Source organism: Haemaphysalis longicornis, unplaced genomic scaffold (assembly GCF_048455015.1).
Source record: "Haemaphysalis longicornis isolate Haplotype H1 unplaced genomic scaffold, Haemaphysalis longicornis Haplotype H1 scaffold_8, whole genome shotgun sequence".
In the NCBI taxonomy this organism is placed as follows: Eukaryota; Metazoa; Arthropoda; class Arachnida; order Ixodida; family Ixodidae; genus Haemaphysalis; species Haemaphysalis longicornis.
This window is the reverse complement of record NW_027526445.1, coordinates 117,802,747-117,820,384: the sequence shown is the minus strand read 5'-3', so window position 1 is coordinate 117,820,384 and position 17,638 is coordinate 117,802,747. Positions and strand designations below refer to the sequence as shown.

General features: G+C 48.8%; 1 protein-coding gene across 5 annotated transcripts in view; it reads right to left on the bottom strand.

The window, feature by feature from the left end:
- Positions 1–6,629: 6,629 nt before the first annotated feature.
- The window catches only part of LOC144149342 (heterogeneous nuclear ribonucleoprotein L-like), a 125,827-nt gene continuing 114,818 nt past the window's right edge, over positions 6,630–17,638 (bottom strand). For 4 of the 5 annotated variants that reach the window (XM_077680898.1, XM_077680899.1, XM_077680900.1 and 1 more), the window contains 5 exons: positions 16,397–16,456; positions 14,516–15,177; positions 11,846–11,903; positions 10,852–10,947; positions 6,630–9,000 (listed from right to left, as the gene is read on the bottom strand). In XM_077680898.1, the coding sequence (XP_077537024.1) occupies positions 8,942–9,000; positions 10,852–10,947; positions 11,846–11,903; positions 14,516–15,177; positions 16,397–16,456 (935 nt within the window). In that variant the 3' untranslated portion in view covers positions 6,630–8,941. The remainder of the gene's footprint in view (positions 9,001–10,851; positions 10,948–11,845; positions 11,904–14,515; positions 15,178–16,396; positions 16,457–17,638) is intronic. The other variant, XM_077680901.1, reaches the window with a different exon arrangement.

Here is a 17,638-nt window from a genome sequence, read left to right as displayed (position 1 = left end):
CTGCAGCTGAGGGACAGGCCAAGACTGCAGACTCTCGCGTTGTTGTGGCTCTCAGAAGACAAGGAGCAACTTGTAGGTGGCTGTTTAGTTGGGTACGTTGTCGCGGATGTGTGAGGAACATAGGTTCTGAGGTGGCTTTCAATAAATATCAGTTTGCAGCAGAACTGTATCATATTGAGCAGCTCTATTGGTAATGGCGGTGGTAACACGCATTTACTTTATTACAAGGGATACAAGGACGCCATGTTACGCTTTATAGCGAATTTTGGTGTCTAGGGGAGAGGGATTAGATAATGGGGATTGAGAAAAAGAATGATACATCCAATAGGGTACAAAACTAAAGGAAATGGTGGAAGCCAGATGTCTCGAGGAAGTTACGTGCAGCGGTGAGCAAGCGACGTTCTTCGCTCGGATTGAGGAGGAGGAGAAAACTTTATTTAAATCGAGCTGGTAAGTAGGCGGGGTCCTCAGTCCAAGACTGCCGTCTTCGCCCTTTCAGCGAGCCAAAGCTGCTTACTTAAGCCCGAGCTGGCAAGTTCACTCTCCCACTGCAGGATTGGGAGTAGGCTCAACGTCTGGGTTAAATTTAAAGCCATGTGTAGCCGTGTGGGATGTGGAAATGTGTTTGTTTGAAGACGTCGGAGGATGACTTGTGTTTCTTTTGTTAATTTTCTGCCGGTGGCGGGAATGGAATGGAATGGATGAATTCATTATAGGAGGAGGCCAATAGGCCCTGTTGGGGGACACGGGAAAAAGGGGTAGGGGAAGATGGTTCACATAAAGTCTTCAATGCACTGTGAGGGTTCACTTAGCACGGTATGCACAGTTGAAGTTGTGGCGAGGACACTCTAATACGACCATGATCGGGGTGTGCAATTGGAGCCGTTCAGGAGCCACAAAGGGTGTTTTTGGGGGGCCATCTAGAGAGTGGGTGAACGATCCGCCACCATACTACTTTATAGAGACCTGTTTTGAGACCGAATTCTGTAATTTTCTGTAAAATTTGGGTTTTTTTTTTCTGACGTGTTGGACGTGTTCTTCAGAAGTCGTCGGGCGTATAGGGGCACCGAGGACTAGCATAGTGCCTATGCGTTGTACATTTGGAGATGACGTCCGGAGTGTAGGCAGAGACAGCGTAGACTTTATTAGCGAAAATTTCTCATGTTCTTGGCAGGGACTGCAGAGGAGCAAGAAAACCAGGTTTGCCGGCTGAGGTTCTTAATTCGACGGTATTTTTGCTGCCAGTCCAATTCGCATGTCTGTTGGGGCTCAGGTCTTTCTTGGATGGACGCGGGAACCATGGGAGGATTGCGTAAACACTCCCGGGCAGCATTATGCGCCGAATGGTTTCCGTACGCTCCATATGTGTGAGCAGGAGTCCAGACCAGGCGTATCTTGAACCCTTCGTGAGTGAGGTCGCGAATTTTGTAAAGAATGTTGGTGGCCGTAGAATTGTGCGAGAAGGACCTGTTCAGTTCCCGTAGAGCGACATGGGAGTCAGTGATGACACGGAACTTGTTGGTGGTGATAAATGAGGTCGCACTTTGTATGGTCTGAATGGCGCCGAGGATTCCGAAAAGTTCGGCTTCATCAGTGAGACCATATGTGTTTGTTATATTGCGAGAGCAGTGAGCATGTAGTGTTGAGTGATGTCGTTGTATGTGATAAGCGAGTGTCTGGTCCTCCCCTCGTCCTCTTGCGGTGCTCGGAGAGCAAGATCTCGGGCGTGAACGTGAGCCGCTGCATTGCCGTGAAGGAATGAGAGGGCAGGCGTCCAAATGATTTTGTTCTTTCAGGAGGGTTTTGGGCTAGGATGCCACAAAGGGATGCCGCTAGGATGCCACCGAAAAGCTTCGTGGAAATTCTTCCGGCTATGCACCTTCGACACGCCACTTGCGAGTCTGTGATAATGACCTTGGCTTGGGTCTGGGCTACGGCTAATGCGAGCTCCGCTTCTTCCTCTTCGAGGATGGTAGCCTGGCGAAGGGTGATACTAGAGTCATTCAATGCTAGTAATAAGACCAGTGGGGGTTGCGACAACCGCTGTTTTGGTATTTGCTCGTGCGTAGTCCACTGCGTCTGTGAATTGAGTCACAGTACAGCCAGCCTTTCAAGGGTTTGTGCCCTGGCTGTTCTTCTGCCTTCATGGTGCTGAGGGGTCATATTTCTTGGCAGTGGGGCAATTTTCTAGCTTCGATCTAATTTCCAGTGGGGCGTATCCAAGGTTCATAAGTACTTGCTGGCCTGTCGGGGTAAGGCTAGAATATAAGACTTAGATAAATCCAATAATTAAGGTTGAGTGGGCTTGCCAATCCTGTTTTTGAAGGCTTGTTGTCGACAATCGGCAAAGCGAGGGCAGTCCCACAGCATGTTTGCAGTGTCGTTATTGGCTGAGCACCGTGGACAGTCTGGGTCATCTAGACTGCCGTATCTTGTAGCGCGAGAGTGTGGTGTTCTTGCCGACCCCGTTCTAATCCTGTGAATGATGGTGCGCCATTTCCTGGGCGAGCGCTGAGGAATGTCGGGGCCATTTCCACCTAGAGCCGCTCGTAGCTGCGACTTCCTGTGCTCTCAAAGTTTTCATCCCGATCGTCCTGGTCCTGAGATGCAGATGATGGCGATATGACCGAAGGAAGCTCAGGTGGATGTCCATGCTCAGACAAGGAGGGGTGAGCCCGGGTGATGCAGCTTTGCCCAGTTGATGAGTCCCTTGCGGCTCGTTGCGCAAGCGCGTGGGCCTTGCCATTGCCCGAGATTCCCGCGTAAGCCGGTATCCAGAAAAAGGTCACAATACAACCGCGGGTCCGCAGCGTGCTGATTCGTTGCTGGATATCTGGTCGTTTTAGACGGCGTAGGACGTTGATCGCGTCTGTAGGAATCACCGATTCTTTGAACCGTTCTTGCGTTTCTAGCGCTTGAACAGCTCCCTGAATGGTTATCAGCTCGGCCATCTCAGTTGTGTTGTCGGAAAGGTGTATTTTACAATTTTCACCGCATTCTGGACACACAAAGGCAGCACCCGCCCGCCTAGTGACTGGGGCAACTGAGCCGTGTTGTAATCCTCATCTAGTCGCTTAAGTGCCAAGGATGCTCGGGCCAGTTTCCGTTGTTCGGCCCTCCAGCCATCAAGACCAGTGCAGCACCCAGAGATTGGAGCACATGCTGGCACATCTGCTGTCCACAGTGCTTGCGGGAACTGCCTTTTGGGTCCTTGCGGTTGCTGGTTGAAATGTTGCTTTATGATGCAAACTCGTCAACGCTTCAGGAGTTGCCCAAGAGATGGCGCTGGTGTAGAACTGCTGGTTGTCCTCGATCACCGCTCCGGGTCGCTGCGCACCGACGTGGAGCACTGTGCACCATATAGTTTCTTACTAAGAAACTCTATGCTGTGCACAGCGCTGGGTACGCGATTTGGGCCCCGTAAAAAGGGATATGTGTTTTAGGCCCCGTGACTAAGCTTAGGTGATGTTACGCGATCACGTAAGCGGTATCTAAGCTAGGTAGGGTATACCCTACTTAGCTTAGATGCCGCTTACGTGATCGCAGCTAGGTAGTTGTTAGGCAACGCGAGGCGGCACACAGCTGGGCGGAGTTTTCTGGTAACGCTCCACGGCGAAAATACAAGCTCTCCTATTAAAATATTCTATGCCTTCTTTTTAGAAGTAAGGGTGGTTTAGTACCTCTTAGGTCATTTTATGTGCGGAGAGGAGCCTATCCCCACGTTTAAAATTCTGTCACACCAAAAGCACACATCATGCAGACTTAAAAACAGAATGTCAGTGCGAACTTATGGCAGCCGTCGTCATAGGCCAATCCCCTTGAGTGGGCATGAGATTGAGATTCATAAATTTTATTCAATGAGCATCGAAAGCAGGTGTTAGAGAACCCGCCCGGTCGAGGGCTCTTTAGTCCAGGGTAACCTGGAAGCAGCTGGCTGTCCGGGCCCTCGTCACCAGGCCTTGCTGGATCCCAGGGTCTGGGGTGGTCAGGCAGGCCGTCCACAGCTTGTAGGATGGCGAGCGAGGTTTGGGGTTTTTTTCTACACTCCTACTACCGAAGGTGCTGGGAGGACAAATTACAGGTGTGGGTGCGGTGGATACTGAAAGGAGCCGTGGGGATATCTGTCTGTAGTTTTTGATGTGGTGGCTTCAACAGCCTTCGGTGCGGTGCCAGGTATCTGATCGATAGATGGGCTGGTGTCTTAAGTGGGTCGGCTTTGGGGACATTGGAGGTAATAGTTTAGAACACTCCAGGTGAGCATGTTGATATCACAGCCAGGGCATGAACATCTGATGGCAGGTGTCATCACTGGTTAACCAACTGTTCTGTCCAAACTCAGCCCTGACGTGTGGTTACCTTGCTGCATGCTAAGCAATGTCAAGCTTAGTGTAGGTTGAACTGCATGTACCAGTCGTGGATTTTTCCCCCGAAGTTGTAAGCTACAACACATTTACCAGGTTCAGTCGTCCACCATCTTGTTCGGAGCACTTTCGGCGCTTACTTTTTAGCGCAAAGCAATTTCGTCGACTTTTGCATTGTTATAAAGTTAAAGGTGGCACCGAGGTCAACACTGGCTTGAACCGTTTTAAGTCAATGTTCAAGCTATTCGACGTTAAAGCACAATATGATGCTCCAGCTAAGAATGTCGACAACTGTAGACCTTTAGTCAGCCAGAGCCATAAATCCTCCATGGTGTTGAGCATACATGCTTGAGTCGCATTTCAGAGACTCTGGGTTCAATTTCTATAGTCCCAAATTTAGCAATGTTCTTTTTACTTTTATTCTCTTCACGCCGTCCGCCATTTTAGAAGTTGTTCCGCTACTACAGATGCTGACTATTCTGCTCAGAGCGATTTAATGCTTTTGCTCTAAAAAGTACGAGCAAATTAACCCCTGAATCTTGTGTACGCAACCTCCCAAGATGACAAAGGTGGGCGACCCAAGGCAAAGATGTCAGTGCTGCCTCTTGAAGGATACTCCGAGGCATGCTTGTGGGCCGTCCTGAAGCAATGGTCGAGATGCGGAGTGAACAGCTGCTGGCTTTGCACTTGTTTTGTCAAGCGGCATGCTGTATAGCCATATTTTGGCTCGCGTCTTTATTCGTTGCCAAGGGTGGAAAATTACCTTCCCAACACAGCTGTACACAATCCACTGAGTATTCGTGGCAACCACCCTTTCACATATTTTCTTACTCAGCGATAAAGGCTCCATGAAAGCAAGCAGCCTCACGCAGAAGCCCTTCTCGCTAGAGCCCTCATTACTCTCCCGATCTAACTTTCAACAATTCACGAGACGAGCGTATCAGAAGTGAAATAATGCCAGGCCATTCACTCTAATACGCCTTAACCCTGTTCAGTCCGAAACCTTTACCCACTTTCTGGACGTCCTGGTCTGAAGCTATTTCACCAGTTTCTCGCACCGTGAAGAACAAACTGTGCAAGAAAAACTCCCAGGATATGACTTTTCTTGCCTGTGTCAACAGAGGTGCAGACTCCGCTGCCGTCATGGTCTTCATCACCAGCTTCTGTCTAATCACTGTCGTCACTAACTGATGGAGCAGCATGCAATTCTCCTCCTCACCGTAATCATAATTGCTTTGGCTAAGTGCACCACCATAGAACACACGCAATAAGAAAGCAGCCATGCTCCTCAGCAACAGTGCGCACGTGAAAACGCTCCGGCATCCAGAAGGCCCGTGCTGAACATTGTGCTGCACCCTAGTGCAAAGCGAAAACTTCAACCAAACTCACTTATCCCTCGGGGTGCAGTTCAGCGAGAAAGACCACAAAATTTAACCTTGAACCCCCAGGTTGGGTGTGGCCCGACAGCGAACCGCTACGGCCGTGTTGCGTTGCCAGGCAGGGCCCAACAACAGATCACTTTTCTCATGAGTGGATGACAAGTCAAACGCCAGGCCATTCACTCCAATAGGCCCTAAAAAACTGCTGAGGAAACCTCAGTGAATGGTTGTGCCACTAGCCTTTGGCAATGCTTTAGCTCGAGCCCCCCCCCAAAACCATGCGAACATCTCACAGTCCGCATTCACCTTGTTTCAGCTAACACCCTTGTGATGACGTTAATTTTGTTGGCTTATCACTAAGAGGGCCAACAATATCAGCAGTCTGGACTCCTATGTACGTTGCCATGCGTCGTACAGGGCGCACCATGTAAACATTATTTTTCAGCCAAAAAGCAAGTAACAATGATTCAGTATGGCATGAACCATGTTAATTGCTTGAGCACTTCTATCGAAACATTACTAACAGTAAAATGTTCACCTCCACGTGCTATCAGGGACTAGTAGCCTGTGGGAAACCATTTCAGCTGTCTAAGCTCGCACGAATTTGAAGAATTCACCAATGGAATCAGGAAATGTAAAACCAGGAAACACAGCAACGCCATTTGAGAGCTGAAATGACCCCCCATTGACTTTTGTCCTTGATCTCACATTTTCATTTCTTGCATCCGCAATATTCTGAAACTCGGCATGCACAGTGAAAAAGCCAATACTTAAGAACCCCCCTTCCCTTCAGCGTACTTAGACCTAACACTGCTCAGTGCAGACTCCACTTCAAATTGCTCCTCGACCTGACTTTGTACACTGCTAGACCAGTGAGAGGAAGCCAGTGTAATCGTCACATTTTTTTTTATTCAGTAGAGACCACCAGATACATTTAGCGCTGTAACACTTAGGCACGTGAACATCAACAGAGAGAGAGAAAAAAAACCTGGTTGTTCTTTGATGACAAAGAAAAAAAAAATGCAAATGCAAATACCCCTGACACGCACAGAAAAATAAAAAAGAAAAACACTTTCCTCTTACTTTGAACAAGAAAAGGCCACTTATGCAAGACTACAAAAAATGAGCGATGCGCAAATGCTCACACTCACATGTGCACACACAACAACTACAGGAAAAGAAAAGAAAACAAAAAATGGAGAGGGGATTTCAATGCTCATGGACATGCACTCAAACAGATTGAAAAAGGGGAGTGCAGCTACGCACAGGGTGACACACAAACACACACAAATATCCTCTTTGGAAGCCACGGGACGCACAAGATTTAAAACGCGTGGGGGAAGTGCAACTCTCAAGAATGCCACAGTAATCAACGAGGATGACAACACAGCGGTAGAGGGAAGTGGACACCAGCGAGACGTGGTGCTCTGAAAACGACTGGGAGTCTTCTTCCATGGCTAACGCGACAACTACGCCTTGCTTTTTTTTTTTTTTGCATCCCTCTTAGGGCCCCCCCAACCCTAAGTCCACAATTGAGCCACCTTGGGGTATACACCAACTACAGTGGCGAATCATCAAAACAAGAGAGAGAGAGAGTGACAGAGAGCTTGCGAGCCTAATCACTACTACGTCGACACAATCAGAAGGCCGGCAGTTTCAGTTGTACTCTTTCCTGCGATCAAGGTGCCGGCAGCCTTAAAATGGAACGTTTGGAAGTTGTGAGCCGCTACAAGCTTTCGTTTCTGTAGCGGACTTGAGCGGCTTCGGAGAGGGAGTTAAGCGGGCGCCCCCCGCAAAATCTGAACAGAAAAACGCCCCGTTTGCGCACCTGCGACACAGAAGAACGTCATTCACCACAGAACTGAGCCACGCACACCACCTCTTTCCACAACAGGCCGCTCACACATCACTAAATCACTAGTACTCCTGTAACTAGCACTACTAACAGGTTCACTGCCCAAATAAATCATGTGCTGGAGTAAGCAGACACTTTGGAGGAAAAAAAAAAAAAAAGGGGGTTTCTCTCTACACAGCTGCAGTACCGTACAAACATTGCATCCTAGAGGTGACTTGGCTATGGTTACATTAGAAAACTTAACTGAAGTGCCGACTTTATATGCATTGCAAAAACCTGTCCGATATCAAACCCGCCAAACGCACTTTTCCATTTCTATTTTTCGAGAATCCGCCAAGAAAACATTGCTTTCGCATTAGGCCAAGGTCACACAAGATGCAATGCACTTACAAGATCTGAGAGGGCAAAACACAGTAGCCCAGGTGCACAACATGGTGGTTCTAGAAAGGCCTAACAATAATGCGAGACCCGTGCCTCCTTCTCTTCCGACCACTACTACACACGATTCGGGGAAGGAAAATTAAGTGAAAGATAAAGTGGAAATGCAGGTACAGAAAATATGAAACCACAAGCTTTTTCTTTCCCAGTCAACAACATTCAGTTAACAAGTCCTGGCTCGACGCACCTTCCTAGCCAAAAATGAGTGCTCTGTACAGTCCAATATACAAACAAGGTCGGGATTGTGTCTTGCCCTCATCATGACAGAACTGCGCTCGCCACGTTCTTGGGCAAGGTGCGGGTGAATAACCTGCACGGCAATAAAATGCTTTTGAAATAGAAGATGAGGGTTTAACAAAGTAAAGGTTGCGCCAATAAGACACACCCGATGGGGAGAACGGGGGTGCTATTTTTTTTAGCCATGCCAGCCCATTCGGAAACTGACCACCAGGTTGAGCTGTCAAGTTAAAAATACTTTGAAAAACCCTGCCCAAGAACGTCGCGGAGCGTCCCACACTGTGTGCTCGCCTCCTCCTCCTCCTCCTCTAAGTGGTGGTCAGCAGTGACCTTCGCTGTGTTGCAATTCGTGCCCCGCCCGCTTTATACACAAGTGAAGAAGAAGAAGAGGGCGAATGAAGGAGAGAGAGTGTCGTGACTGTTGTTGTCTTCAAGTTCTGGCTGTTGTCTTCCTGTAGTGGTGGTGTGGGTGGTGGTGGTGGTGGTGGTGATGTGGGTGGTACGGCCTCCTCCTCCTCCTCCTCCTCTGGTTCCGGCCGTGGCCCCCTCTTCCGCTGCCCCTTGCCCCCCGTGTTGTCTCGTCCCGTGTTGAAGAAGAAGGAGAAGCAATTGTGACGATGTCGGCCCCGTGAGAGAGGGAGAGAGCAGGAGGGCGCCACCTGCCCGCCCGCTCAGTACCTCGGCCCCGAGGAGGAGAAGCACAGCTTCAGAATGTAAGGGAACTTGCCGTCTGAAACAGCAACAACAACGCGGCCACCACACTCAGGGTAAACGCGCGAGGGGGAGGCACAAATCACAGCCAACAGCAACACACTTCACCCGTACAACAAGTGTTCCTCCTGCTTGATGGCTACCGCAGTACTGATGATCATCATCAGGTTTAACGTCCAACACTACTCAGGCGATGAAGCACGCCGTAGTGGAGGGCACCTATGGATTAGTTTTAACCACCTGGGGGTCTTTAGCGGGCACCATAATTTAAAACACGGGCGCTTTTGCTTTTCGCCTCCACCAGACATGCAGCCGCCACGGCCGGGAACAGAACCCGCATCATTGGGGTTACTACGGCACTGCGTTGTTTCTACACATCCCTTCTTTCATCCTTACTTATTATTTTTTTTTTTTGCTGCAGTAGCCATCAGGCACAATGTACCAACTCTCCCACATCAAGCTTTTGTTGTTTCTTCCTTGCTTTTCTTTGAGATTTTCCGATGAAGAAAAGGCCCACAAAAAACTACTGGCCTACATTGCATTAAACACGAATTCCATTTTGCTATTAAGAGGGACCACTTGCAATAAAGAAAGAGAAACGCAATCACACTACACGAGATCACATAACCGCGCAAACTTCAATAATTTATTCCCATCAATTGGTTTTTTAAAAATGTTAGGCAACTGTTTTTAAGGGCTTTCGAAATCAATTTTTTTTAATTTGTTTGTGGATTTTTATAAATATTAGCACCGCAACTGAAAACTTTTTTGATAACACCATAAAAATTTCAAAAATATTTTGGGAACTTCATTATAAAATTTTCTTTTGGTTCACCTTGTACCGAGCTTCAGAGGCTTGCAGAACATGATAGAAAACTTGTTCAAAGTGCTTTGCATTTGGAAATGAATGGATGAGGCTGTGACATCGCTAAATTTTTCTACTTACAATTTTTCTTTTTAGTTTTCAGTTTCGTGTCCTGCCGCTTTATACAGAAGCCTTTCCCAAAGCTACCGAGCTCACTGTTAAACGTAGCAATAACTACGGGTGTAAACATTGGAAATCCGACTAAACGTTGACTTCACGAACCACTATCACAAGCGCGCACAATGTGTTTCGACCTCCGGGGTGTGGCGACGATACAGCCACGTGCCCCACAAAGCGTTCGATGACCTCTGCCTTTCGAGCCACACAACTTCCTGTAATCTGGCTTGTGATCTCAGGCATTTCCATAGCGATAACATCCGTTTTGAATACCACAGCAGACAGTAACTGAACAGAAACTTGGCCGAGCAAAGCAGTGAAAATGGAATGTGCACTCAGCAGCTCAGGCGGCCGACACCCAATCAGGACACCGAATAAGAAGAGTCGTTTTAGCGCGCCCCGACGGGAGGACCAATAGCACTTCAGCATCCGCCTAGCTTCGTTTATGCAAGTTCTTGTGCATAGTTCTTTTTCTGCCGTCCGTGCGTTTGTGAACTAACGAAGATAAAAGACGAGCGGGACTAGAGAGGATTGCTTGGCTGATCGAATGGTACCAAAATGGCCACCCCCAGAGGCACCGTTGTGGAGATACATCGCTTTAAAAATTGCAGTTTTTTTTCGCCCTTTTGCGCTATTTTGTCACCGTGGCTGGCAAAAGTATTTTTTTAAATGCCACTTTGTAACGGTTTTTAGTGGAAAAACTTTGCAAGAGCACAGAACAGAAAACAAAAGCCAGATATACGATTAAAAAAAAAAAAAAAGTGTCCGGTCGTTCATTTTTTTGAAGTTGATAGCCGCGTCCCACCTTGGCATTTGCCAACATGTAGCCAACACGCCTTGCAATGTCGACAAGCACTTTGAAAGCACACAGCCGCTGTTCATACTCACTGGGGTTGTTGATTGGAGTGTGGTTGGACATGATTAATGCTTCGATGGCTTCAGACACTGTCTCAAACTCCATCAGACCTGAGCTGCTGCGTTCAGCTGGAAGGCAATAAAATGCTGTTAGTCAGGCAGTAAATAGAAGGCTGTTAGTCAGGCAGGCAGACACCTGTACGTCAAGTGGGGCCGCTTTGAGTTCGATCGAGCGGTACACTAGCCCTCTCTGATGCATCATGCATAAAAAAAAAAAAAAAAAAAAAAAAAAAAAAAAAAAAAAAAAAAAAAAAGTACCCAGCATCTGTTTAGTGGTGCCAAGGCCATTCTGTGAAAATGTGACAAAGCAGCCACTCGCAGGTCCCAATCCGTTTTACAAACGGTTCCGTCAGACTAAGCCTGTCGCAAACGACCTGTTCTGAAGCACGTGACCTAAAATGCACAGGCACCCTAAAATCTGCAACCAACACCGATGAAACAACAATGTGGGGGCGTCAAGCAGAAGCAACCACTGCATTGAGGATGCCCTCAACCAAGAGTAAAACCACGCAACACTCCTCAGAAAATTTACTCGGGGCGCCATCTCCTCCACTGTATTAAACATGCGCAAAAACGTGGATGGTAGCTTTTCTAGGGGTCTTTCACCTCTTTTCCCTTAAAGGGGCCCTGCAACACTTACCATCGACTACTCGGAATGTGTTTTAAGGTAAAATCTATTGTCCCAGCAATCTCCTCCAGCAAGAATTAATTCCTTTGCATAGGATTTTTAACGAGATGTTTGGACTGTTCGATATATGCAATAATTCGATAGATCCGGGTTCAACATATTTGCGATTGACTGTTAAACCAATCACATGTTCACAAAGTCTCTAATACAATGCCAAAGAGCTCTCCATTCCAGATGACCAAAGTGGGAAATGCTTTGCACGGTGAAGTAAAGAGTCCCCTTCGCATTTTCAAATGCACTACCCCAGACAACACGCAGAAGTGTAAAGAAATGGCTCACTCTTGGACGTGAACATCTTGACCGATGTCGGCACAGGGCAGCCCAGGTCCTCGAACAGCTGGGAAGGGAACGAGGGGAGCAGGGAGGGGGAGCAAGTAAGCACCAAGCACAAGCACAATGATTAAAGGCACGCCTTCTTCAGTGTGAAATGAAGGGCAAGGTTGACCTAAACCAAAAAAATACAGCCTAGTCCACTTATAACAACATTCATGTGCCAGGGAAGTCTTATAGCTGATAACCGTTAGGAGTGGGTAGCAAAATGAAAAAGACGAAGCAAAGCTCGAAACCTTTTATTCGCATGCGAGCAAGGTCGTGCCACTACTTATTTGCAGAAAAGGAGCGATAGCCGGTCAACTTTGTTTTCTGCACACAAAGCACGCATACATCTTTTTCAAGAGCACCTACGGGTGCTTCACCTAGCAATGGCCCTTGGCGGAAACAAAAAAGCCCCTGAGGGACGGTATCATGCGTTGGGTCTCCTGCGAAGATGCTACCCGAGTAGGCTGTGCAACCAGCGTCGTCATCCCCGCTGTCCGCAGCGCGTATCCACGCAACAATTGCCTCTTCACATCCGCAGAAAAACGGAGGCAGCTGAAGAGGCACCCAGTCAAATTCAGTGGCGCGCATGTGACACAACAAGTGAACACGTGTGCGGGCACGGGGACAAAGCCAAAGCCGAAGCCGGGAGGGGGCGCCACTGGCCGTGCAGAGTCCAACCGGTCTAACTTTCCATTTCACAGCTGTCCATCAGATTATTTCGTATCAGCTGTTTTAGTGACCAGACAAAGATCCCTAAAATTGCGGAAGCTACCTTGGGGAAACATCAGGCAGTGATCCGAATTGTTTCACAAACAGTTTCGGGTAAACCTGCCTCATCATGAAGGGTTTGAAAAGAACCTGACTAATTCTGCTGGCCTTGGTCTATTTCTATAGCTGGTTTGTAATTGGTCTTAGTTATTTGCTCAGCCTAGCATGCCTTTCTACGCACTCTACAGCATGTGGTAGGACATTTCCCAGTGCTAGTGCTAAGCTACAAACACAGCGTTAGGCGATTCCTTTTCCCCGCGTGAATGCTGTGCAGAGATGCTGCAGCTGTGTAGAAAGAACAAATTGCCTGCAGCATGTATACGCAATACTGGTCAAAGTTCCCACTTTACGCTGTAACGGGCATGGACTGCTTGCACTCTCGTATTGCTCGCACCTCTAATGTGAACTGCCAAAACTTTCGATTTTTGTTTCCTCACATAATCCTTGCACCCCCAAAATCGCAACGGTGGAAGTTATCTGCTAGTGAAACCCGCATGATGCACATGCTTGGCACCACTTCATTCGGCGGAGAGCGCGGTATATTATCCAGGCGTGCCAGGCGCATGGCAGTCTAGCGTCATCTCTCAAACGCGACTTACAACGTTGCTATTTCGCATTAGTGCTACTAGGCAGTGCAGCGTGCTGCCGTCCCTTCGTTGGAGGAGCAGCAGTCAGTCTAATCAGTTGTCGAGAGCTCACTTTCCACCATTTTGGGAAGTTTTTCATTGCTGTGTTCTGTGCTGGTTTCAGTGCCGTTTGGCCATGGGGCATTCAGCCAGTTATATAGCTGCTTTTAAGCTGAAAGCCATCGAATATGCCACAGAGCATGGCAACCACGCTGCAAGCAGGCACTTTGGTGTCAACGAGTTCAGTCTGCGCTACTGAAGACAGAAGCCAGAGGAACTGAAGGTGACCAACATGACGTACGAAGTTTAAGGAGCTGCGCGCTGAGCTGGCTGTCATTCCAGGTGGTCCAATGTCTATGCTGCATGCACCCTTTGGACGTGTCTTTGAACAAGCCGTTAAAACGTTTGAAGGCTGTACGCAGAGTGGATGGCCAAGGCCATCACGCTCTGATGCCAGCTGACAAGATAAGGAGACGGTTGGTGGAGCTGCTGTGCAGCTGGTTATCTGAAGCGTAGGGAATGATGGCCTCAGACGTCGTCATCAAGAGCTTCAAGACGACGGGCATATCAATTGCCCTGGATGCGACTGAAGACCACTCAGTGTGGGATGGAAACAAGGCCTCTGAAGCCGACGTGGAATCCAGGGGTGACAATGAGGGAACGACCAGTGATGTTAGCAGCACTGACTTGTATTAGGACTGTTCTTACTTGGGTCCCCTACTACGAAACGCAGGATGGCGAAGTTGGGCAGTGGCTGGCTGCAATAAAGTTTTGTGCTTCGTGCTAATTATGATTCTGTACTTTTATTACAAAGGTAAGAGCTGTTTTGAAACATTTTTGTTATGTATAATACCTATTTAAATCTTATTTAAGCTCGTTTTTACCACTCTTCACACTGACTTTTTTTAAAGGAAAAAAAAAAAGTGCAAGGATTACGGAAGTAAATACAGTACTTCACGGAGGCTTCAAATGACAGAAAAGGAAGGGCAGTGCAGTAAGATACCTACAGCAATTTACTAAAACAAAATTCAATCTATTCAATGCCTCCTGCCATAACAGGGTTGAAAAGAAGCCCCGTTTTACTTTTCTGCAAGCACACAGCAGGGTGGAAAACCTCATAAATTTCATGCTCCGATTTCTTCTCACCCCTGCCCAGGAAGAAAGAACAGCACTGTGGCCAGAGCCGCGCCCTGGGGCACACCCCACCAGCAGCCAGAGCAGCAGCCTCGCTCTTTACCTTCTTGAGGTCATCGTCGGTGATGCCGAAGGGGGTGTTGAAGAAGTGGAGGACGCGCGAGGGCGGCTGGATGCGGTTCTTGGAGGCAGCCTCTGGATTGGTGAAGCGGTTGTTGCGGTTGCCCATGAAGTCCTTGAACGACGGGGTGCCGTCAGGGAGCTCGAAGGGCAGCTGCACATCGTTGAGGAAGGCCTGCTTGGAGTAGCCCAGCTGCATCTTGGTGTCGAAGAACTGTGCGTTGTTCAGGTGGCCCACAGCGCGCTCCACGGCCAGTGGGTCCCCCATCTGCACCATGGCGCACCCGTCCTTGCTCTTGAGGAATTTGATGCGCACCACGTTGCCGTACAGGCACAACAGGTTGAACAGCTTCTCGGCGTTCATCTTCTCCGAGTTGAGGCCATACACCATCAGCACTGAGCCCTGGTGGGGGCCTGCCGCCTGTGGGGACGCGTTGGCCCCGCCCATGCCATAGGTGGAGCCCTCGCGCGAGTCGTGGGGCGGGGCCCCGTACCGGTCCTGCGGGGGCCCGTTCGGGGGTCCGCCGTAGCCGTCGTTGTAGCCCCCGCCGGGGCTGCTGTACTGGCCGCCGCCCCGGGGACCGTACTCGTAGTCGTTGCGCTCGGGGCCGTAGCCGGGGCCGGAAGCAGGGCCCCTGCCATCTCCTGAGTTGCATGCGCGGGGGGAAACGACACACAGGCTTGTGCTCAGTCACGCGCTCCCCATCACCGAGTTGGCGCGTTTACACGCACGCAACAAGGCAGGTTTACACAAACAGTTTCGGTGTGAGGCAAAGAATTCGCACAAACAGGCAAGATTACGACATGTGGGACCCCAGCAAAAAGTCTAAGCGGACGACTTTGCTAACCCTACTTGTAGCAACAAAAGACCCCCAACGCCTGTCTGAAAAACTAAAGCATGGATTAGGCGAAGGTGACAAAAAGGCAGAAAAAAATTCAGTTACTTCGTGTACAGTACGATTCGCTGAACCGTACATAATGGAATACCAACAAGGTCGGTCAATTACGTTACTAAACCATATTTCGGTTACTTGGCTCAGCTGGCAAAAAATGCAGTGTCCCCACCTGAACATCCTAGCCTGATATGTTGGCAAATTTGCCTGGCAGGTAATTTGAAGTTCCTAGGGCCTTCATCTCAAAATATATGTCTTCTCAGCAATGCACTGGTGTAAAACAGTAAAGCTGACTTTGAGGTGAACATCTGTTTTTGTAACAACAACGTTGTTCCCACATTGGCTCTCGCGTGTTTCGGGCAGGAGAGTATCCTTCAGGAAGTTCCAGTTTATGGTAACTCGACCAAAATTTCTACATTTTGGGTGCTGTAAATCAGATTCATCTAGGATGCGCAAACCTAGAACAAAATATGCCACGGCGCTACGCCTGCCCCACCATTCTAGCCTGTGCATCAACAAACTGGTGGCTCCGTTACAGGGTTAGCAGAAAAATTTCTCCCACCTCCCCTCGCGGGAACCCCTGTGTAGATGCGACGCATAGGGGCTTCCGCTGTAGTTTCTGTTAGGTTGATTCTCCCATCGCATGAAACGTGCCGTGAACCCCCTGCCGCGGCTATGACGCAACACAATCCACTTTAATCCAATCCAATCCAAACCCAATCCAATGCCCCTTGCGAGAGTGTGTTCGCTATCGGAGAGGAGAGGGGGGTGAGCGCAGCTCGCGCGGCGAGGAGAATGGGGGAGGGGTGTGGACGGACAACAACAACGCCGTATGGCGGGACAAGGCGAGTGAATGAGATGCAGTCGCATCTAAAAGTGATGCAGGGAGGCATTTCCTCACCAGCTAGACAAACGCTGCCCCTTACGCTACAAGAACCCAAACAAAGCGCGTCCAAACTGCGCACACTTACTGTAGTTGCTGAACCCACGGGGCTCTCCGAGCAGTGCCGGCCTCTCACTTGTGCTTTTCCCTGCACAGAGGGGAGGAGAAAGAGAGAGGGCACCCATGAGCTAAGCGCCGAGCACGAGAGCTAGCTGAAAGAGACCGCGCAAACAATCACGCCAAGCTTGCCCACTCACTACACTGACCCCACAACCACTGGAAATTTTCAATCCGAGTAGAGCTGCAGTATTTCGCTGCTTCGTCACACCTTACAACCTAGGCACAGTCAGTGCACTACGTCCTCAAACTTCCAACTAGCAGTGATCAAACAGACCACATGCCGCTCTTTCTCCAATTTCCCCACGTCATGTCTCCGTAATGTGTTGGTTGGACTCGTTCCATCAACACTCCTGACCAGGAGTCACAAGCAAGTTGGAACTGGACAACAGGCACAAGCTACCGGTGCAGACTTTAACTCTTTCACTACCGTGCCTATTCAAAATTGATCAATTTGATCGATACTTTGGGACCACCTTTTCATAGCGTTCCAGGCGTCACTCGAACAAATAAAGCTGTTTGGAGTTAGATCAGAAAATCGCCTTTCAAAATCAGTTTTGCTTTAGTTTTTGCAACGAAGACGTGATTTTTGACACTCATTCAAATCACCCGGGTGTGGAAAAGGGGCATGGTCATCGCGCGTCACTGCTACCAACAAAGAATGCGTGCCACTCATAATTACTCTGCACCAGCGTTTGTTTTTTGCTATCAGGGCGTGAATGGTGAACCAGAAAATGATTTTCAATCGTCCGTTCGCGCTCTGACAGTAATAATCCCAGAAATCGGCTGAAAATGCCAAGGAGTGTCTGTTTGCAAAGCTACTTTATGATTTTAGGCAGCTTTATTGCCTTTGCGCATGTTGTTCTAAGTTCTGTGGTAGATGTACTTACCCCAGGACCATTCACGAACAGTTTACAACAGTTTCGGTTTCGTTTCTGCATCGCGAAATTCATATTTAGTGCTACTACGCAGTTACCCAACTTCAAGGCTACCTGCCATGGCACCTTGAGCGTATGCGACTGATCCTCGAACAAAGCACGCCGCTCTTGATCCCCTCCCCCCCAACCCGATTTCTGCGATAAGAACTTCAGATGCAAGTCAAAAGATCACACCCAGGCCAGATATCTGTCCTGCCGAGGACAGCGCTTCAAACCGGCCTTACACCGCTAGCTGTTCGCCTTCCAGTTTCGTTTCCATACGAAGGTATATCCGG